At 35.8% G+C, this 25,083-nt stretch overlaps 1 protein-coding gene across 2 annotated transcripts in view; it reads left to right on the plus strand.

Moving 5' to 3' along the window:
• Positions 1-25,083, plus strand: part of unc-13 — a 382,374-nt gene that overhangs the window by 38,887 nt on the left and 318,404 nt on the right. For both annotated transcript variants that reach the window (XM_074104223.1, XM_074104224.1), the window contains exons 2-4: positions 7,179-7,208; positions 7,893-7,995; positions 23,796-23,910. In XM_074104223.1, the coding sequence (XP_073960324.1) occupies positions 7,179-7,208; positions 7,893-7,995; positions 23,796-23,910 (248 nt within the window). The remainder of the gene's footprint in view (positions 1-7,178; positions 7,209-7,892; positions 7,996-23,795; positions 23,911-25,083) is intronic.

Raw genomic sequence — 25,083 nt, forward strand, 5'->3', positions numbered from 1 at the left:
AAGTAGTAAGATAACCTGACTACGATGAGGTCCCGGGTTCGATTCACGGCCGGGGCAGATATTTGTATGAATAATATGAATGTTTGTTCTCGTGTCTTGGATGTTTAATATGTATTTATCTATATACGTATGTTTATCCGTTACCTAGATAGTACAAGCTTTGCTTAGTTTGGGACTAGGACAATTGGTGTCAGGTATCCCATGATATTTATTATTTATTTATTACATACTAGCTTTTGCCCGCGGCTTCGCCCGCGTGGAATTCGGTAATCGCGCGCTGTTCCCTTGGAAATTGTGCATTTTTCATCTCTATGCCAAAAATCACGTCGATCCGTCGCTCCGTCTCGACGTGAAAGAAGGACAAACATACAAAGACACAAACACACACTCTCGCATTTATAATACTCGTATTTCTTCTCAGACGAAAACGCGCGAGCGCTGTCGCTGGCAACAGCTATTTAATATTAGTTAGACAACGTAAGTTCAGAACACCCGAATAAAATAAATGACGGTCTTCGCTCAGAAACGGGACTTCGCGCTACAAAACATTAATTTGTTCCAGCAACCTTCGGCACAGATAAATCCCTGTCTTAGATTACGTGAATTTAATTATATAAATGGCTTTACTTGAATCTGTGGCGTCTCCTTTTTGTGACATTACACGTGAAGATTCTATCGAACCTTTCCGAGAATCTTTTAAAGCAGTTTCAGGAACTCCTCATTCGGAATATTGGTCGATCTAAACCCATTAGGTTAAAAGCGCTCAGAGAAAATTCTCGTTGGAAAATTTTACATATTTATTACAGACTTGCTTGCGCGTTTGCACGAGTGAAACTTAAAAAAAACAACCATGTGAGAGTCTGAGTCACGCACCGAGATTTTCGTACAAAATTTAAGGTATGGAATATCCAATGTTACCAGAACCCTGCTACTGAGCGAAAAAAATTACACTATAATTAAATAGCATCTCCGTTTTCCACCAAAGCGTGCCGCGTGGGTTTTTGTCAACTTCCTTTTACCTTCTAAAGGACGGATTAACATATTTTTGGAACGCTTGTTTGTTCACTTCACATGTATGTTTTTTGAGGCAATGTTTTGTCTATAAAAAGTGGTTTAACTCTCGCTGAGTTTCAGAAAACATTAACAAAACAAGGTTGGTACTGTTAAGTATGTGACGGTAGGTTTATAAATATCGATATGTTTTTAATGACATCTTACTAACTATTAACTAGTACTAGCGATAAGGCCGCCTATTGCTTACCTCTAAAAGTGTCTGTGTATATATGTATATACCTGTGTTTCTTGCATTGCTTGCTGTGTTGGTAGTGCAATAAAGAGTTATTGTATTGTATTGTACTACCTACTAACTTTACCCAAAATACCTAACGGGTAACAAAATTGAGAAAGAGCTTTATCAAATAAACTGAAATAAGTTTTTGGTAAAAATTTTAATACAAGCTTTTTTTGCTGTCTGAAGTTTTTGTTGACTGTACTTGTATTGTACTGACTGTACCGTTGAACAGTTTCCTCCTGTGGAGACGATCCTGGCCGGACCACCAGGGTCCAGGATGTCACTACCAGATTTATTGTATTGTCACGCAATCTACATAAGTATACCAAATTTCAAGTTAATCTAACTACTGGACGTTGGTCGAATTCAACTTGCAACATTTGATTACAGACAGACAGACAGACAACGGGACAGGTGAAACTAAATAAAAGCTTGTAAAAATAGCTTTTCCCTTTCAGTTACCAAAAGAAACTTGGAATTCACATTAGCTATTGAATAAACTTATTGCAACGTTACAAAATAACTCTGATTCGAGTCAACAAGTTTTAACAACAAAATTTTCTGAACAAACTACTTTATTTAAAAGAGGTACATTTATGTGGCAACATTTAAAATGTCTACTTGCCTTTTAAGAACTGAAAAGCGTGAAGCTGTGTACTAAATTAGAAAAAGTTGAACAACTTTTTTATTTATCTTATCTAGATACACATTTACTCAGTAGAGTACAGCCAGAATGATGTAGCGCTGCCATTTGTATCAATTTGTGCTGCGGAAAAGGATGAATTAAGCCACGTACCTATAAACTAATCCCGACGTATAGTAAAATCACAAATATAGTAACGCTAAGACGTATTTCGTGAAGCGATAAGACCGCCTATTGCTTACCTCAGAAGGTCTCTGTGTATATACTTGTGTTTTCTGCACTGCTTGCTATGTGTTGGTTATTTTGCTAGTTATTGTGGTGTATTGTATTGTATTTATCACTTTTTTCTCTTTCTATTTCATTATTATTTTGTGACAACGGTGTTATATATCTTACTATATATATATAGTAAGATATATAACACCGTTGTCACAAAATAATCACAGACAAAGAGAGTAACATTCGGATTTAGTAGACAAATAGATATATTTGTCTACTAAATCCGAATGTTACTCTTTTTGTCTGTCTTTCTGTCGTCTATCTGTCCGTTTGTCTGAACATCTATCTATACCTTTACCGTTACCTTGTCGCGCATAAACCACTGAACCGTTATAATGAAGTTTAATATGAAAATAGATTGAGACGCCTGGAAGGTCATGGAATATTTATATCCCGGAAAACTGCATAACCTAAGGAGATAAACAAATTCTTAGCTGACGAATTAGCGGGCAAAAGTTAGTACACAATTCAAATTAATTGAATTGGTCACAGTTTTATACACAGGGTGCACTCATGTTCATGATTTGTAAACATGAACATAGAACGTAAATTACAAAATTATTTCACCTTGCATCAGCCTACGTCACTAAAAGTAAAGCTAAAAATAAGTATCGGAATAAATTCAAGTTTCGTTCTTTACTTGAAATAACATGTTGAAGACTTAATAACACCCTTTTAGCGGTGTGAATTATTAAAAATATGACTCGACAGCTATTTCACGTTTTGAGCTACTACGAGTATTTTATAGAATGTTTTGGCTGGTGCTAATTAAAAGGGTCTGCTTCAAAAAATACCTATTTTTTACTGACAAGTATAATAAGTGTATCTTGTTTCATTAACGCCTTGTTCAAGAAACACTTAGGATTTTGTATTTATTCTCGAACAAAAGAATACTCACCTCTTTTTCTTGAAGTACCCCTTTCATTTAAGTACCTCGTTATCCACCTAGATATCTACTTTACGTTGATTGACATCGTATTTGGGTTTACCTTTTTCTTGATCGTAGGTATTTTTATGTATTATTTTAATCAAGGGTCGGAAATATGTTTGCCATTTCACTTATGAGTGCATGACAAGACAATTTGGATTTTTTTCTTTAGAGTTGCGTTGCGTACCAGTATTAAGATAGGTATGAGATATTTTGAAACTATTTATAATTTGGAACAGCCTCTAAGAACGCAGTAATGACTCCTTAAATATTTATTATCTTTTTTTATTAGTATAAAAACAATAAATTATGAAAAAATTGTTTTTGTAGGAAATGCCATATCCAAAACATTTTTATGGTTACAAGTGTTTCTTAATTTACTTTTTTTAAACTTCCGCATTGCGTCCGTATAAATCTTAGAAATAGCCTTATAAAGCCTTAAAAAAATTCACACAACTCTCAACTATAAATCAAACTTGACAAGAAAATCTGTTAAAATCGTTCAACGCTCGAGGTTACGGATTACCGATATGGTCACCGATTGAAGGCTTCGTGCGCCACGCAAGCTCTATAACATCGACTGAACATGCGTCAAAATTTTGCTGAACCCGTGTTAATAGTATAAACACAGTAAATAATCTTCAAACAGCGCGCCTCTTGCCCGATATCTTCTTTAGATAGTGCCTCGAGAGTTGAAGTACATGATTACAGACACAGCTACAAAATGTCGTGTAATAACAGCAGGATTTTGACATTTACTCATTCATTTCATTAATTATCCTTTTTATGCAATCACTTCTTTTTTCAATACTTTCGCTCACTCTCACGGGTATCATTTGGAAATACCAAAAATGACAGAAAAGACTTTCGTTTGCAATTTCTACTACCATGTTTTTCTAATATTTAACATGTTTCAGGATCGTTTAAAAGGTCGTTATTCTGGACTGACTAGGCTAAGTTAAGTTTTTTTTATAATTATCTTAATTAAAGATAATTATAAAACAAACTTAACTTAAGTATCTTAGTTAAGTTAAGTTTATTTTATAATTATCTTAATCAAAGGTTAAAACAAACTTAACTTAGCCTAGTCAGTCCAGAATAACGACCATTTAAACAATTCTGAAATATTTCTAGGCTAGGTTTGTCATATAATATGAGTATACTCATCAAAAGTGCCTATAAATATTTTCTATTTCTATACAGTTTTAAGCATTTCAATATAGGCATATTACTACTGAGTCATAACATCAAATTTGTCTAGGGATAATGAGTAGGTATCCCAAGATTTTTTTGATGTGTGTATTACGATTATTTACAATCCTGGCACATATTAAACAACTTAGATATTGGGGAAGATTTTATGATATAGTTTATTAGTTTTAATGGTACTAAATACATACCTGACAGCGCAGCGTGTATACTGGTTTAAGTATAAACTTTATACTATTACATATTATGCGTCAAGTTTTTGCCAACCCAAGTGAAAGGTTACATGTTGGCGGCGAAGGAAGGCCAAGTGCAATGAACTTGTAGACGAATTTTAAACTCTGCATCGGCGTGTGTAAAGCTCAAATTGGAAACACCCTAAAATGTAAGATATATCCTTATTATTCTTTAAATTGAAGTAATGATCGATGAGGGGGTTGAAAGCCTCAAAAAAAATCTTTTTTTCATACCGTAACATTTTTGGTACTGTAAAAGTGAGGTTACGGAGTGAGACAAAAAATAATGATGAAAATACGTATTTCACTTACGTCTCTAGCAATAAGAAATGTTGAACTTCTGCTTTGCTGTAGAATACTCAAATTAAGTAAAAAGATGTACTAAAGATAAAAGAACTGCTAGCTTAGCAGAATGCTTGTCAAAGTTTTAATTTTTACAGCATGTTTGAAATAAATCTCAAATAGAAAACCGGGGCGTTGTCCTCAATCATGCTGTCTCTCTCTCTCTCTCTCTCTCTCCCTCTCTTCTTTCTTTCGACATAAGACAGCAACACGTGCTATTTTACCTCGACAATGAACAAAAAGTGTCATTTCCTTCATATCGTTTCTTATCGCCATCTGATCTTAGGAGATGCATCCCTTACATTTGGTGAGGGTGCGGGGATATCTTGGAGCTTTGGTAAGATAAGTCGCGTCTACTATACAAAATTGGGTCTATTTCGACTGGTAGAAAATTGTTAGTTATAATGTATTGTTTGTCATAATGTAATGTTCTTTTTTTCTCTGAAACCATTTATTTTTCAGAATTGTTATAAAACAAATTTAACCTAACCTATAGAGTTCTACAGGGTGACCATTTAAAAAATTTTGAAAAACGTACGGTTTCAGCGGGGAAAAAAAATGACTAACAATAATTATGACAAACATTACATTATGACTTATAAGATTATAACAGTCGAAAGGATCCCTACAAAAATACTTCATCACTTCTTCGGTTTTATCTGCGCTAACCATCAGGTGAGATAAAAGTCAATCGATGGTCAGTTAAAAATACGTTTTCATTATCTTTACCTAACTTTAATTTACTGACCGGTATTATCTGCCTAAAAATCCGGCTTTCTAGGTCAGCTAACATCGTTAGTTTATCATCCAAACAATTCCTCTAAAGTAAAGCGGTTAAGCAGCTTTACATTCCTCAGTGACTATGATTAGTTCCCTACAAACTTACTACAAGTAAACAACGACTTAGGTACGCTTAACGGCTCGAGATAACTTTAATTCCCTGAGCCGCTATGAACCACTTTATTGTTCCCAACTTCGTGTGACGTATCCTTGACTTATCGCTCCCACCGGTTTAAATGAAACTGACCGGTCATTTTGAAAAACATCGCTGTACTTTGGCAAGCGTTATCTCTTGGTTTTCGTACGTCTTTTGTTTTTGTTTCTTGTTAATTTGCTTGTTTTGTTTTCTTTAAGAGTTTTGTTGGCGAATCTCCTAAACTTTCACTTGCTTTGGTACTTGATTTTAGAAGTTAAGAATGAGTTAGTTAATATGCTTTGCCCTGTGTAATGCTGCGTTATTCCGAAGAACTTATTCTCCTATAAATACCTACGTTCCTCACGCTAAGCATAAATATCTGTATCAGAATAACCCAGCGTATTTGCGTGTCTAATAGAAAGTACCAAATATTGAGCGACAAAAATATTTATGAGCGTGATAAAATTAAATAAAGCGCCCTCGTGTAAACATCACTCACGTTCATTAAGATCTTCGTTGCACTGAATCCTAATTTGACATTAAATTCATCATCATCATCATCATCATCATCAGCCGGAAGGCGTCCACTGCTGAACAAAGGCCTCCCCTTAGAACGCCATAATGAACGACAACTTGGTGGGGGCCCTGCCAACGCCTCGTCTTCCGGTTTGTGATCTCCACTCGAGGACTTTTCTTCCCCAACCGTTATCTGTTCTTCGAGCGATGTGGCCAATTTTTCCAGCTATGTCCGGATTCTATCGTGCAAAGAAACTCCAAGCATAGCTCTCACCATAGCGCGTTGCGTGACTCTGAGCCTCTCTAAAAGACATTTAAATATTCAGTGTAAAAATGGTCACAATTCAAAAAATTACGTCATGTGTCAATGTCTGAATATTACGGCCACGCTAAAACTTTTAACGTCTCTGGTGAAAAAGGCAAAGGAAACATATCTATTCTGTGGTAGTATTGGCAAATTCAGATATATATATTTTTTTAATTTTTTGTATTTTTTCAAATATGGAGAAATAAATTATAATAAATATTTTCCCATGTTCAGGAGGCAAAACTTTCGATTCCTGTAGTAATTGACAGGTGTTAAAAAGATGAAATCTTGTCAATTGCGGGGGGTTTTTCTGCTTGTGTTTTTTTTTCTTTAATTCTATTCATAACTGACAAGTAACGCGGAGATCGTAAAACTTCTAGTCTGTTTTATATTCTGAAATTGGTAAACATTGTTCTATAAATTATAAATAGGGTGGTGTATTTTCTTATAAGATAAAATGTAAATATTGTATCTATCTAACGAGAAAATAACTTTCTTTTTTTCTTTGTTACAGTAAAAAAAGCGCGCTATGTCGGTATACAAGGTAAGTTAAACTACTTTATCATTGCTTAACAACCAATTTATCCACTCATTACTGAATTTCTTCCTGTTTTATGTCTACAGTAATAAATTTCAAGTAAAAAAAAAACTGTGGAAAGAAATGCTGCAATGACCTTGAGTTGTAACATTGTTTACACTTCTTAACTATGCATGGAAACGTAATTACTATGCATAGAACTCTCCGTGAGCTTGAAATTAAGCGTTATATCATAACATAATGTTGCTTCTTTAAATGTATTCGAGCGAGTAAACGATACATTTTCAAAAAAATGTTCATCAAAATACTTAAATTGTATGTATATGTGCTCATTTTCAAAAAAATGTTCATCAAAATACTTAAATTGTATGTATATGTAAACTCTTTATTGTACAAAATAAGTAAAAAACACAATTGACAGACTTTGAGATACATGTGGCGAACTTATCCCTTTAAGGGATCTCTACCAGTAAACTTTTGAGTTGATGAGAGGAGCATTCAGTTATTGTTATTTTAAAATAAGTTTCTTAGTAAGATATGACACTAACTTCACTTAAAAGCCTATTAAAAATACTTCCCTAAAACTACGCAAACTCCCGCCCGACAGAGTCATGAATTGAGTTCCGTTGTCTTACATCAACGTGATTGTGTTGAATGTCTTCGTACATTAACGTGACATTATTTTGACAGCTACACAATTCAACACGTACGTGACACTCAAGCTGCAGAATGTCAAGTCGACGACGGTGACAGTTAAGGGGCCCACACCGTGCTGGGAACAAGATTTCTTATTGTGAGTATAGAAATAGGGGTAACTCGCCACTTTGCCCGCGGAAACTTTACATTTTGCCAGAAGAAAACGTAGCCGTCTCGAGTTTTATTATTTATCATAGGAACTTAACAATCTCTTTAAAAAAGCTTGCTGCTATGCTCCCCTGTGGTAGAATATAAAAAAATAAATATAACAAAAAATGTAATCGACTAAAACAATCATGAAAATAATTTTCTATCAGTTTGAAGTCGGTGCCTCAGCTCGAGCCATCAGGAGTGGACTTAATAGTCGTCTATCTTACCTATATACTATATATTGGGCTTCAATCATTCCTGCTGGTTCGAGCTGGCTGAGGCATCGACTTCAAACTGGTAGAAAAATATTTTCTTGATCTTTTGTGGTCGGTTCAAGTTTTTGTAATATTTCTTTTTTCACGCTTTTTAGTGTAATTAATCTAAGATACAATAGCTTCATGTCAAGCAAGCGGAGAAGCAATGTAGAAGATGGTCGTAGTTTTTTACAGAATATTGAGAAGACTTATGACACAAGACAGGCCTGTCTCAAGGCCCTGTCTGTAATAGTGTCCCAGTAGATTGCAAAAAGGGGAATGCTAAGCCTAAGATAATGGAGTACTTCATTCATCTCGTGGAGGTGACGTGTGCCTTGTCCCTCGAAGCCTCTTACAAGGCTTTATGTAAATGAAAAGACGTTCTGTTCTACTAGGAAATAACGCAATTGGCTCATGTTGCTGGAAGCAATGCCAATCCAATATTGTAGAAAGAAATGTTTGCTTACATGGAATTCAATAAATAACGTGATTTAGACGTAGGTATTTATTATTTTGCGATTGTCTTTAATTAGTTGCTGATAATTTAATACAGTTGCATGCATTATCTCGGGTAGAATTAAGAATTATCGAGTGTACATAATCCAGTCATATCATCGTACAAATAATGGCTAATTTGAACATAATAATAATAATAGCCTTTATTTAATAACCTTTCTTACAATTATAATAATTCACTGTAACTATTGTACCTTTTTACAAGTTTTTATTTAGTTTCACCTGTCCCGTTGTCTGTCTGTAGTCAAATCTTGCAAGTAAAATTCGACCAACTTCCAGTAGTCGGATTAACTTGAAATTTTGCATACTTATGTAAATCAGGTGACAATACAATAATCAAGTAGTGACATCCTGCTAGTCTAGCCAGGATCGTCTCCGCAGGACGGAACTCTTCAACGGTTAATAGCATCGACTTGAAATTTGGTATGCAAATGTAGTTACGGGCGCAATGCAAGTACAGTCAGCAAAAAAAGGTTGTATTAAAAATGTTTTTTTTTTGACAAATTTCAAATTTGCTAAAAGTGGCTCCGAAGCGGTAACTTTCGTGTACTAGTCTGCCTACCCCATTTGGGAATACAGGCGTGATGTTTGTGTGTAGTAAAGTAATCTTATTTAATTGTTTGACACCGGTACGTAAAGATAGTCTTGCTGTCCAGCCCTCCCCTAGAGTTCGCAATCGATTACAATTCTGCGCTTGTCTATAATATTCCAAGTACGGTCAGCATCAAAAGTAGATGGTTACTTTTTTACTCTGTCACATTAACACATTTGTCAATCTTGTATGGCGCCAAATACGTCGCTGTAAAACGACAAAGTACAAAAGTAACCAGCTACTTTTGTTGCTAAAGCTATTTTTTTTATATCGTCTTCCCATCTACGACGCTGTCTGCCATTCCTTCTTTTGTTTTGTTTCGGGCACCACTTATGTCCTTAGACCATTTATCCTTGTTACTCCTAATCATATGTCCTGCCCACCTCCATTTTAGTTTTTTAATACGAACGTTGCAGGTGGTAGGACCTTGTGTAAGGTCCGCCCGGATTGCTACCACCATCTTGCTCACTAATCCTGCCGTGAAGCAGCAGTGCTTGCACTATTGTGTTTCGGCGTGGAGAGTAAGACAGCCGGTGAAATTACTGTCACGTGAGGTATCCCATCTTAGGCCTCTAGGTTAGCAACGCGCCTGCAATACCCCTGGTGTTCCAGATGTTTATGGGCGGTGGTCATCTATTACCATCAGGAGACACACTTGCTCGTTTGCCATCCAGTCGAATAAAATAAATATATATTATTTATCTATTTTATTATTCTTAATAGTCGATAAACATTTAATTGTAAAAATATGCGAAATTAATTATGAAATTAAAAGATAAAATAAAACTAGATACTATAAGGAAGAAAACTAGAATCACAAATGTTACTTACTGTATTAAAGCTAATTTAAATAATGAATCGTAAATCAATGAACTGTTAACATAATGGTTTATTAAATTGGAAAAAAGGCTAATGACCTAGATGTCAGTTCGGATTCGGGCTCGCACTTTTGAGTTTCTAGTCCTCGCAGGCACAGTTTAAGAACTCTTAATCTGAGATGGGACTTGTGTGTAACGTATATTGGAGAATTTATCCGGATTCAGCGAGAATACGGAGTAAAAAATAGTCTGTGTAACTTAAAACCTAAAATTGCAAAAGTGGCTCTGAAGCGGTAATGTTTCGTGTGCTCTGCCTACCCCATTTGGGAATACAGGCGTGATGTTTGTGTGTGTGTCTGTTATTTCAGGCGTCCATCTATAAATTGAATTCAAATCTGTACAGCCACTTTTGGCATGAAAAAGTAACAATCACACAAACTCGCAAACTTTAATAAATTCGCATTTATAATTTTTGTAGGATAGGTAATACTAATAATATAATATATGGTTGTTATATTTGAACTGTGTGGTGTGTCGCGTAGTTCTGAATCGGATGCCAACCTGGATCCACGTAATATCAGCGTCGAGCCACCTTTAGTGACCCGACAAGTGCTGAGTGGACTCCTTTTTCGCATTAGTATTTTACTTTTAATTTATCATTTTTTTTTCATCTTAGCATGAACATGTCTGTACCTAATTCTTACTTATGCGAAATAAAGCTTTATTATTATTATTATGTTCTTTATTTTTCTTTCAATCTTAGGTTTAGGTTTTTATAATAGTTATTAAAAAGTAAAATACAGAAAAGTACATACAAATAAAAATATTATAAAAACCTATCCTAGTTTGCCGCCGGTAACGGGGTAGAGGCCAAAGCTACCGTGGTCAGGGCCGCAGAGTGAGGAACTCCGGACGATGCGTGCCGTGTCCAGAAAGTACCACCTTCTGTATCTGCCCTTGATCCAGCCATCTAGCGAGAGTCTCTTGAGTTGGTCGAGCTCTTCGCTATTATTATTTTTATTACTTAGTTTTAATTTTAATAGTTATTAAGTACTTTAACTAAACTATAAAACAACTCTTAATGTGTACTTGTTGTTTAATTTGCGTGCGCCCACAATACGCAATATAACTTCGGCAATTTAGCTTCTCATCCCACCTGCACAAGTTTTATCATTTACAATATTTCATTTAGAAACCTCAAGAAAAGAATTTCGTCTTGAAAGTTACGAGTCTGTCACAAGCAGGCGGTTTTGTTTGACGCATTCTGCTGTTAGCGATTTTTTAGGGTTCCATACAAAAAGAAGCTGTGAAAGTAAGCCGAGGTGGCCGAGTGCCTATCAAATTCAAATTCAAATGATTTATTCAGTAAATAGGCCGCATTAGGCACTTTTACACGTCATTTTTTAAATTTCATTTTTCGGAAAGACCATCATTGCCAAGAAGAATGCGCCGCAAGAAACTTGACAGAAAGTCATTTTTTCATAATAATATAATTACAAATAAAAATACTTTAAACTATATTATCAATTAAAGAAAAAAAAAAAAAAAAATAATAATAATAAAAATACAGGGATGTATGGAGTCCCTTAGTTGCAATACTAAACACTAACTACTCATATCTAAACTATATCTACGTTCAGTGGAAGTGTAGAATGCTTCCACCGTCATAAATTTTAAAATAATATAATCAAGCAGTGGATCGTGGGTTCAAACCCGGCTAGGCCCAAAACCTTTGAGTTTTCGAATTTCATAAATTAGGTACATTTGAAATTTACCACGAGCTTTACGGTGAAGGAAAACATCGTGAGGAAACCTGCACAAATCTGCGAAGCAATTCAACGGTGTGTGTGAAGTTTGCAATCCGCACTGGGCCCGCGTGGGAACTACTGCCCAAGCCCTCTCATTCGGAGAGGAGGCCTGTGCCCAGCAGTGGGATGGATGATGGATGATACAAAAAGATAAGTTTTAGAATAGGATAGATTCATTTCTTCCCATTGGTCTCGTAAAATGCGACTAATAATTAAGAGACCTTATGCTCACATAAGTGGGTAGTATATAGTGGGCAGTGGCGTAGCGTGGTTATCAGCCGACCGGGGCGGAAGAAAATTTTGTCGTCCTCTTGTTTAGGTTTTAGAAAACCATAGTACCTATACAAGATGTCAATACATACCAATCACTAATACCATTCAATTATAGAAAGGGGATTCCCCGATTTTGACACAGTATAAGTAATGGAAAATTTCGTGTACATTCTAAACTGTCCGAATCGTAATATATTTTTATGTAGATATTATTCTGTATTATTTATTATGGAATTTTGCGGCCCCCTCAAAATTGCCGCCCGAGGCGGACCGCCCCCCGCACCCACTACACTACGCCACTGAGTGGGCGAACTTCAGATTCCAGCACCGCGGTGTAGGACAAGGAGAAACTACCATGCGAAATATTTTCCCAAGAAAGCCGTCATGAACGTTTACTGATCATCAAACGACGACTACGAACAATGTTAAGAATGTAGTGACTTAGAAGAAGTCAGATGAAAAGTTAGCCGACGCGCTCTGGATCCAGGTGCAGGTGCAGGTGGGAGTAAATAGTTTTAGTTTTTAGTGAATGAGAGGTGAAAAATTAAAAGTTATCGCCCTTGACTATCTTTGACTTATATCGAAAATACAAACTGAGACATGGATGCACAGAAAGACCAGAAAAAGAGACTTGCGCTGGGAATCGAACCCAGGTCCTCAGCAAACCATGCTGCGTGCCCCTACACCACCGCTGGACAGGAGTCTAGACACAAATTTCTCCTATGCACACATCTCAGGTTGCTTTTTTCTACTACGCTACTTAAGCAGCAGCACTAGCGACATCTATGTTTCGCTCTCATCGAGAGACGTCACATTCTTTCGGAACTAACCGCTCACCCAGACAAGAGATGTCGCTACTAAGCAATCAAATTATAATAGTTTTTGGAGTCTTTTTGTATTTTTTATTTCAACTCCAAATTTGTTACTTTTACGGGTATCCCGTGAAAACCATGTCGAAAATGCACAGAAAAACCACAAAAAGAGACCAGCGCTGGGAATCGAACCCAGGGCCCAGCAATCCGTGCTGCGTGCTATAACCCCTACACCACCGCTGACTTTGACTTTCTTTTTTTCCAAGTTGCCGGGTAATTCCGATGCAATTTTACTACAATTATTATAAAAATAACCTAGTCTAATAACACGTTACGCCCCTTGCCATTCCCGGCGCAAAAGTGCCCAAAACGCTCGGCTTTACCACGTTGGATAGCTATGGACAGCCTAGTAGCATAATAAAGTATAAAATATATATCCATGTATAAGGATTTTCCTAGTATGAAATCATCTACATTATAATGACCCTACGTTATACGCGTAGTAACTATGTGATGTATTATTATCCTTCCTTAGACAGTTAAGGGAACAGATTGTTAAGGGAATGAACGGTACGTGACTGGGATTCTTAGTTTTTTGCCAGATGGGGTCTCCAATGATAAATTTAATGATATCACGAACCTAACTACTTAGTTCCTTTCAAATAGGTTTAGATTTTTTGCTATATTGCTGCAGATTTTTGCGTTTATTTTTTCTTCCTTTTCAGTTTTTTTTATATATACGAAGGGGAAAACGAGCATGGGGGTTACCTGATGGGAAGCAATCACCGCCGCCCATGGACACCTGTCAGCACGAGGGGTAACACCGGTGCGTTGCCGGCCTTTTATTCTACATCGCCAAAAACACCTTATTTATAAAAAAAAACCGACCTAGTGGGAGGTGAACTAGCGCGCCGAGGGTTCCGAGCAAATTAGTAGGTACTTATGGCAAAATATACCCTGTAAAAAGTCATATCTATAAAAATCCTGTGTTAGCAGGGACTTAATTGTAAACACAATGTAGGTATGTTTAATTGTATTTCCGATAGTAATTAAAATTATTTTTTTATTATTATTTGTCTTTGTAGCGGTTTGTCACAAAGTGGAGGCGGTTTTTGAGATAGGTAAAGTTGAAGGAACTTGTTTTTATTTCAATTTCACTTTGGCTTTTTGAAAACGACCTGTACATTCGTGCTCAAATTATAAATATCTAAGAAAATTTGTTTCTCTCTATGTTTGTTGGTTATTATAGATAAATCTAGCCTCCTGAATCCTCGCGTACTTTATAAATAATAAATTAACACTAAGAATTACGGCCGCATTGATAGCAAAAGTCACAATTTTATTGTTCATTGAGTAAAGAATTTTAAATACCTATATAGAAATAATATCCAAGAAAATAAAACTGGAGACCCTTGTCCAGACCTTAAGCCATACCACAGCTATATAAAACATCGGGACTCAGAAGACTAGAGATATGAAGTTTTGCGAGGCTAAATAAAAACTAATGATTTAGTATCATTAGATGTTTGGCTTTGAGTTTTTTTTTTGGATATTGCAGGGGTATTTGCTGATGCGTTGCCAACCTAGAGGCCTTAAGATGGGATACCTGAAATTTTATTGTATTGTATTTTAAAACTCTTTATTGTACATAAAAACACATGAAAATATGAGTAAACAAGAGAAAGAGATGTACAAAAGCGAACTTATTCCTTGAAATAATCTCTCCCGGTTAACCTTTGAACGATTGACGGGATATATCGGAAACAAGAGTAATCACTACGATTCCCATCAGATTTAAGTACAGTTTAGATTTAACTGCCATAATGGTTTATTCAAACAGTCACAGGTAAAGGCTAGTAAAAAGCAAAGACTAGCACCAATTTGCTGAACATGTTCATTTAGTTATGAAAACCCGCCATAATTAGATAATAATGCGAGCGCACCTCGATCCGCTGGGATTCAGATTTATTAGCTGAAATCGGCTGCCTTTTCAAAAGCCCTAATTACTTCGTTGGAAAGTCTACTACAATGGCTTTATTAAAATTCACTTCACGGTCTAATTATACTTATATACTCGTACCTATTACTGATATTTATCTTCTTTCTGATCTCGTTGTCGAATTTGAACCTGCCTGACTTGACAATCTGTCCAAGGTAAACATAGTTTATCATTTTTAACCGACTTCATAAAAAGGAGGAGGTTATCAATTCGGTTGTATTTTTTTATGTTGTTACCTCAGAACTCGGTCATTATGAAACAATTCAAATTTTTTTTTTTCGTCTGTCTAGGAATGCTTTCAGTTAGGTCCCATAAGCACCAAATTGGGATCTGATGATTGGATCCTAAGGAAATTGAGGGAACTCTTTGAATATTGTAGGGACACCTATGGCTCTTAAGCGATAAGGCCGTCTAGTGCTTACATTGTAATTTTTTTATCTGTGTATCTGTTTTCTGTATCGCTTACTATTTCTGGTGTACAATAAAGAGTATTTGTATAGTATTATATTGTATTGTAATTTCGATATATTTAGTAGTAACTCGTGCATTTGCTCTTGAAAATCATCATTTGGTGAAGTGGAACTGATGATGATGACCACATTTGACCAACGGAGCGACTACTTTTTTTTTTTGTTTTGTCATAACTTATAATTGTGTACTATAAAACTGTTTTTGCGAATAGCGAATAAATTAATCTTATTCTTATTTTTATTATTTATTATTTACACTAAAAATCGTGAAAAAAAATATAACAAAAAATTAACCGACTATAAAAAACCAACCATGAAAATAATTTTCTACCAGTCTGAAGTCGGTGCCTCAGCACGAGCCAGCAGGAGTGATTGAAGGCCAATGTATAGTTATAGTATGTAGGTGAGGTAGACGACTATAGCTTCACTCCTGCTGGCTCATGCTGAGGCACCGGCTTCAGACTGGTAGAAATTTATTTTCATGGTTGGTTTTTAGTAGTCGGTTAAATTTTTTGATATATATTTTTTTAATTATATTATGATATTATATTCAACTACAGAATTGTCCCATGCACAGTAAAACCATTTAAATTATATTACTTTTTGTAACACCAGACCTTCACTTAATTTTGGTTACAAAGTAAGGCTACACTTTGCAACATTTATCAGGTTACTAATTTAGTAATTGCTTTGAAAGTTTCGAGTTCAGTTAACTTTAACTTGTTTCCGATTTTTGATCGAAATGGAATGGTATTTCTGCATGTTCATCGGACGTCGGTCATTGACGGCGGACGACGTACCTAAGCTTCATTTAATTTTAAGGTTCCCCAACTTAAAAGGAAAAAAAAACCCTTCTGGAATCACTCATGTGTTTATCTGTCACAGCCAATTGGTTCCGAAACTACGAGATGGATTCAGTTGAAATTTGGTACATATGTTTAAATCCAAAGCGAATGTCGTTATAGGCTTCATACTTTCGATTGGTATTAAATTGATTCGTGAAATTCATGAGTAGGATCCTATAGGATAGGTCCTATGAATTAAACAAAAAGTTTTTTTTTAAATTATAGTTTGGACATAAATTTCTTAGGCAATCCACTTGCAATATATTTATTAACATATTAATACTTTTTATCCATTAACCAGCTCGGTGATGGTCGCCCTTAAACGGATCTTATACTATTTATAACGATTTTGTGTAATTTTACTCCTCATAAAATATCCATACCAGCAACTCTACATATGAAAATCAATTTAAAGAGCAAACTCCAAAAGCGCAATAGCATTGCGAAAGGCCTATGTATGTCCAGTCCACTGACTGCTATAGATTATGAAACTCCAAAACTCAGTTTACATTTATTCTTGCAAGGTACGCACCGTTTAACATTTGTATACCTACTTATTAAACAACCACAACGTTTGACATTGCGACCGCACGCTTTTAAAGCCAAAGGTGGGGGCCGGAGGCGTAAGAAAACATTTATCAGCTTAGTAGGCCGAATACCAAATATTTGTTTATTTTGATAAGTTTCGAGCGAGTTTGCTCCGGACCGCTTCGGAGCGCCACGCTTAGGGGGCGTGGCAGACGCAAACAAGTTTTGAGAAGCGCTTATCTCTATTTCCATAACACCTGTTATTTATTTAGACTTTACCTACAAATATTCGTACTCAAGTTACGAGGATGTGACGTTCTTACTAGGTGTCGTGTGAAAAGAACGTTTACACGGTTTTAGAAGAGCTTAGTAGGTACTTTCCGCTCAGAATATTTAGCGTAAGTTTTGTTGTAACGAAATGACTGCAACGCGTAATAGCATATGGGAAGGGTACGTATGTGTACACAGGGCATAAATATATGTACGTTCCCAGAACTTCAATAGAATATTATTATAACTTATTAGCCAAATATATCTGTGCAGCAATTTGATCAGAAATATATGCACATTTATCGAGTCATTAAAATATGTGCAAATGGTCTGAAATTGTACAGATATTTTCGACGCCTGTTTTGTTCACATATACATGAGAAACGGGTATATTTATGGCTGCTTGTTTGCCTACATTTATTTATTTATTATTTAATAAAAACATTACACCATATTACAGGACATCCAATGCGATAGCGTACCAACATATTATACAATTTAATATATACAAATAAGCTTAACTAAAAGCTACATGTTTTTGTCTGTCATTGTACAGATATAAATGAACGAATTTGTACCTATTTTAATGACTGAATAAAATATGCATATACTTCTGATTAAATTGCCGCAAGGATATATTTGGCTAATATCAAGTACATGTTATATATTTGAAGCTCTGGGAACGTACATAATATATTTATTTGACTGTACGTACAAATTTTACTGTACATTGGAAACAAATGCAATTGATAATCATTACGATACATGGGCATAACAAGATTTATTGACTTTGTGGAAAACATATCAATCTCTTTTATAAATTAGAGAAACGTGAACGTCTCCGAGACAATTCTCATATTAAAATATTAATATAGAGACTCTGTAATAGCTAATAATAAATGCTGATGTCTGAGTATCAGTGATAGATTGACAACATGAGAACGTTATAGAATTGTTATTTATTTATTTAATCGTATGGCACCTTTTGTAAATCGCCTTAATGTTTGTCACTTGTTTAGCACCACCCAGGGGACACGTGCAGGGTTGTGGTGGGTTTCTCCTGCCGACGCGTGTAACAATCGTCCCCCATCGTCGATTTGTTATAATATTTACTGAACACAATACCTAAGTAAATTTTGTTACAGTGATAGTCAATCGGTAAACAAAGTTAGAGCATTTATTATCATCATGTTATAAAATAAATTACAAATATATTCAAAATATTAACAGTGTAATGTACAAAAATATCATAGCTATCTTATTTTATGATGTTATTCTGTTTTATTCTTCAGTAAAATATTCCGTAAGTTCCACGAAAACCGAAAATATTGGAGCTCGTTCATTCGACTCGAGATTGAGATTTGTCAATAAATTTTTCCGGGGATTATGGAATCGTTCAGTATGAACAAGTTCTACTGCTCCTTCATTCGAATCGGGACCTTAAGATAAATAACACTTGGTCCAATTTGAAATAAATACAAGTTAGATGGCCTAACGAAAAACCAAATTGCTTTAAAGCCGTTAAAGATTTGCCTATCGACCAACTTCAGCGATGGACCGCAAAGTTGGAGTTATTGCAAAGATTAAAACAATTTATATTTCTTAACGAGAATTAAGCTGGGATAAGATTAAAAGCTATATCAATGTAGGTAAATAGAACGATAAAAACAAGAGGAATCTTACATTTTATAACGTTAATGGGTATTTAAACAAATAGTAAGTACTTATATTTATATTTGGTTAGGTACGTTACTATAAAGAGGATTTTTGTGACAGGCTAAAAATAATGTAAAAAAATAATCAAAGTAAATATATTCGGCAAACGGCATTTATAATTTATTCATTAAATTGAATAAATTGTCATGAGGCGAAAAAAGTCTTGTATTTAAATAATTGAATTAGAGCAGTTACGCACTACGTCCGATCCGAATCCGTGAAAATACGGTCCGGAACTCCGGAGTTGTCGTAAAACAATTTTGTATAGTAGTGTACGCTTTAGATTGGAGAGAAGTCGGATGACGGAACCATACAAATAGTTCTACAACTACTCCGGACCGTATTTTCACGTGTTCGGATCGGATTCGGATCGCTGTAGTGCGAAACCGCTCTTAGTCTTTGGTATCTTTTTTTCTATAGATCTGAAACTTTGTTACTAGCACTAGCAGACTAAAAGTAAATTACGACTAGTAATACTAAAAGTATATTAATGAAGGTATCATGTCCTTTGGGACAAGTGACCAACGACGTTCCCCTAAGTAAGCACACGTTTACTGATTCACACTTCCTGTTAGATAATCCCTAAAATTTTAATAATAGAACAAGTATCGGTCGAGTATTTAAAGAACCCTTTATAAACACGGGATCAAAATTGGATTTTGTTTTTTTCTATGCTAATGAAATAAAAACAAACAGTGTCCTGGTTAAGTACTTACTTACAAGTTATTGCTTTATAGTACCTATAACTAGTGTAACTAGTGTATAAATAGTCAGTTCAGCATAGTTTAACTTTATTTAACAAGCTAAACAAAATGAACAAAGCCGCCGTATATTATGTGAATATACTCGTAAGGATGAAGCCAGACGAGCGTATTTTTTAGAGTCGTGATTCGCGTATTTTCGGTCGTATAATTTGTGCTCGTCTGGTTACAAAACGTCTATGAATCGCGGATCCCGCTGCAAAAGATCTGCAATAATTTCAGGCACATTTTTGTTTTTGCATAGCATGAAGCTTTGAGGATTTATGACTTTAATGCTACAGTACAAAATATTACACCTCGGATACCGTAGCTCTTTATTAAATGTGATGAATTATACAAGATTTTACAATTTAAGGTTGGACAGCTGTATATTATTCGTTTAGCGGTGCGTGTCGAGTTTTTGGATACGAATGTTTTTTTTCTTCTTTTATATAACGACATCGTATGATAGTATTTATCATGTTATCACAGAAACGCGATAGAAAGTCGTGTTTGTGAGTGCATGTATACCTATTCTTTACCGCGGGGCTATTTATCAAATGACATAAACACGCCTCTGAGTTTAAGTTGGGAAAAAGCGCTATCAAAATTCATCGTGGAACAATATTAGATTTATAACCAAGGGTGGAAAGTGACCCATTTCACCCGAGATATTTCTGGCGCTTGAACGAAGTGAGAGCGCCAATAGTTCAAGGGGAAATGGGTAATTTCACCCGAGTTAGACACTCTTCTTTTCATTTCGACTGGAAGGAAAGTAAAATACTACATAAAATTAAAATAATAATTAATTGAATTTACTTATATCTAACCTCCACAAGCCACTTGCCGCTGCCGACTATAAAAAAAATCGAGTTGGTCACGACCAAGGAGCTTATATACAAAACTGGAGGTTGAACGCCGAACGAAGTAGTTTGACCTTTGTTACTGATTTATATATTCCATCTCTTTGTTTCACATTTCACGAATGACTTCCATATCTTTCTTATCCTAACTAAAGAAAGAGATGAAATATGTTCGTGATGTAATAAAGATCAAATTTCTTGTTTCAAACGGATGTTCGGCGTTCAACCTCCGGTGTTGTATATAAGTTCCTTGGTCACGACGTGCATCTAGATGGCCATGCGGAAACGTGAAAAAAAAGTATGAGTGACGTAACTCAATTATCTTCGACTCCGTGGCTAATCGAAACTACCCATGAAAATTAAACTTTCCGAACAGTAGAGATGAAAAATGTTTTTTTTTTATAAACTGACCCATATTCTAACTAACTCTCACACAAAAATAATGTTTAGAAGCAAATCCATATAGTAAATATTATTTACCGAAGATGAAGTTGCTGATTCAGTCCGCGCATCCTTGGCCTTGATAATAATATTTTTTGGCCTGATTACGTTTGATCGAATGACCCTTTCCTATATTTTGTATTAGTCTGTTATCTGCGTAGAATTCGTTTATCGCTATCCCGCGGGAACGTTGCAATTTTCTGGGATAAAAACCAACTTATGTCCTATCCTATCTAAACTTACCGAATTTCATGTAAATCACTTCGTGGTTTAGACGTGATACAAGATGACTTACAAACTTTCGCATTTATAATCATCATCCCAGCCTATATACGGCGTCCACTGCTTGGGGCATAGGCCACGCGCCCAGTGCGGTTTGGGAACTTCACACGCACCATTGAATTGCTTCGCAGGTTTGTGCAGGTTTCCTCACGATGTTTTCCTTCACCACAAAGCTCGTGGTAAATTTCAAATGTAATTCCGCACATGAATTTCGAAAAACTCAGAGGTGCGAGCCGGGGTTTGAACCCACGGCCCTCTGTTTGAGAGGCGATAGGTCAAACCACGAGGCCACCACGGCTTTTCGCATTTATAATAATTAGTCAGATTTAGTTGTTTTTTTTTATATTCTAGCATATTTATGTAAAATCGGGAAATAAATACAATATTCTGCTGAAATGCTGATGGTCCGGTTGATATTATAGTCTCTAGAGGATGGAACTCTTTAACGGTTAATGGTATTGACTTGAAATTTGGTACGGATATGTACTTGGATGACAATGCAACAGTCGATGAAAAGGCAGCAAAAAATCTTTGATTAAAATTGGAAGTTTTGATTCGAAGTTATTTTTCGATCACTGTTTTTAATTAATCTATGTTACAAAGCCAGCCTTGCGCCGATAGACCTAGATAATTTCAATGCGGAGATTAATTGAAACTTGGTTATTTATTTAATGGTTTTCTAACTAGAAGCTGTCCAACTGCTACAGATATGGAACGGAACTTGTATGAATTGCATTGCTATCGACGTGCTTCAATGGTGATAGATCTATTCTTGTGGAAACGACAGACGTTACAAACTGAAATGAATTATTCCATTTTTATATGGAAATAATTTGTTATACTTATAGTAATTAATATGAACATGGGTTCTATATTAGACACAGAAGATTCCTTTTTCTTCTTCAATTGACTAATTAGAAAAATTACATAACTTTGGGGATACTGCAAATCCGCTTATCTGTCATACATAAATACCGCGTATCTGGCACTATGTGTAGTTTAACTAGAAATGGCTTTAACTTAATAAGGTAAACGTCCGAGTGTTCGACACGCTAATTCCCAATAGAAGACACTCTGCTGTCATCTCTATTGCTAATGGCATAAGATGCCAACAATTGGGACAGTGACAAGCACTCTTACGTTTACCTTATTTGCAGTAAAAATTGGAAATTAACGAATATTCGGCACTATTAAATGCTAGTTACGCAGATTCGCACTATCCCTAACGATAAGTAGGTATCGTTAGTTCCTTAATATACATACGGAAAGAAAAATGTATGCTTTATAGGTACTTGTACAATCCAGGGCATAGGTACATATTAATACAGCCATAGTGTCAAATATTGTATACATCTTTATGGTTAGTGGTGCAAAGATGTATAGATATTTTTGACATTAACGTTTGACATTATATTTGTGACCTAGGCTGTATGAATATCATACAAAAACTGAGACTTTTGTGTAACCAAAAGCAAACTAGCGTTGTACTATTTTGTAAACCAGTATATCGCGATATCAATGTTTTTGGGCTCAAATCGTTTACGATCCCAGAGGACGAACGGGATCATGCTACCCGACCCAATTTGAGGTTTCTGCAATATATTCTTATGAGGAAGCTGAGTGATTTTTGTTTCCCCGAAAAGATCAAATAATTTTGTGACGATACGGTTGAGATCTAGAGAAACGTGGCCTAGTTCTGGTCTTTACTATTTGTAGTGCAAAGTTTGGTAGCAAACAATTCTCCTACTATACGGGACAATATAATGTACCTATCTGTTTTTTTTCTCTAAATTGCATGAGAAATTCTCATGCCTATTCGGAACCAGTGAAGAAGACGCAGCGGAATATATTAGCTAATGAAGTTTAAAAAAAATGTCACATGCTCCTTTTCCGTATGACAGCAGAGCTGCTTTTTGATGCACTTTATGTATGGCCATAAAGTAAAATAAAGGTTCTCTATGTCTATTCCTTGTACGTATAAGAGTGCACAGAGTGTACAGATACAAGTTCTTATAAAATTTCTGCGTTCTGAAATTATTCATACAAAATTTGTCGCCATTATGGGACACTTATATACTTAGGTAAATGGTTGTTACAAGCGTTACTTTTCATAACAATAACTAACCTAATCAACAAAAATTTGGAAAACCCCCGACATTGTCACTTCAAAGTTCAATATCTCAAAAAAGACTGAACCGATTTTGATAAAACATGTCTAAGAACCATCGCTAGAAACCCTGCTTTAAAAAACCGCATTCAAATAGGTTCACCCGTTTAAGAGCTACGGTGCCACAGACAGGCACACATTGCGGTCAAACTTATAACACCCCTCTTTGCGTCTGGGGGTAAAAAATACAACGTTTGATTTGAACTGGCTCCTGCGCTATACCTAGGTACTATGTTTGCGTGACACTTATGACGTGAACTTTATGTCAAATATAGTAATACGGTTACGTTGAAAGACATTCTCATCTGATTTCTCGTTGTACAGAAATAGTGATACATGTTTTTTGTCCGCAGTGAAACCAACGATATAAACCTCGGCTTGCTTGTAGAGGTGTGGAACAAAGGGGTAATCTGGGACCGTGCTCTCGGATACCACTACTTGCCTCTCACCTCCGTCGCTTACAACGAGGTAGGTTGGAGAGGGTTGGATGATTCGCATAATATTAGGATGCTTGTGTTTATAGGGTATAAGGCTGTTGGGCTGTATGAATTGTCACTCCCGTTAACAGACCTGCAAAAAAAAACTACTAATATTATTAATGCGAAAGTTTGTAGGTGTGTGTGTGTGTGTGTGTGTGTGTGTGTGTGTGTGTTCATTGTAACTACATGGAATAGTTACCACGGGTAAACTCTAGTGACCAATGACTTGGAGCAATTTACACCAATTTACCTAGCTAGCCCCAAACTAAGCAACTTAAATTATGAGTGCTAAACAACGAATAAACATAATTATTTACGATAGATAGATTTGAACATCCAAAACTCGAGAGTGAATACAATTACGAACATCTGTCTCATCTGCCCCAATGATTGAACCCGGGATATCAAGTTTTACAATCACGCACTTTAACCGCTAGAATCGTGGCTAGAATATCCAGTCGTCTATTTTTTTAAACAATTCATAATTAAAACACCGAAAAACCACAAATACGAACAAGAGCGGTGCAAAAATAAAATAGATAGAAGAATAAGTATAAAACCGCTGTTAGAGATCTGGACACTTTTAGGGTGTGTTATGATTTTCTAAGACCTTTTCTCATTGTTGTTTGGGACGATGAGGTAGGAAAGGGGCGATATTGGAAGCCCATTTGTGGGGTACCACTCAGCCTTGCGTAATTCAATATAAAAGATTTCGGACTATTTACTGCGGGAAATTAGGTTGAGATAACCGCTGAGTCACTGTGACAGATTTAGAGTTGTTAAGAACCTTGTGACATGATGCCCCAAGTCATCTTCTACTGCTCACCGTCGACAGCTGGTATTCATCCTGAGCCCCGATCGCGGTTCAAAACATTATTTAAGCCATTAGGTACCTATGTAATGTTTGTCATAATGATCATTTCATTTGCCTTAATTCTTTTTTCTCTAAAGCCATAAAATTTTCAAGAACTTTGAAATGGCCCACTTGGAATGAAACTTTGAAATGTTCCCCGTGTGGTGTCGGGTTAGAATTACACCTCTCCACTTATTCCGTGGATGTCGTAAGAGGCGACAAAGGATATAGGTTAAATATACCGTAGGCGACAGGCTAGCAACCTGTCACTATTGTACCGTTTTTGTCAAACTTTAAACCTAACATTGC

The sequence above is a fragment of the Choristoneura fumiferana genome, chromosome 21 (assembly GCF_025370935.1).
Source record: "Choristoneura fumiferana chromosome 21, NRCan_CFum_1, whole genome shotgun sequence".
NCBI classification, from domain to species: domain Eukaryota; kingdom Metazoa; phylum Arthropoda; class Insecta; order Lepidoptera; family Tortricidae; genus Choristoneura; species Choristoneura fumiferana.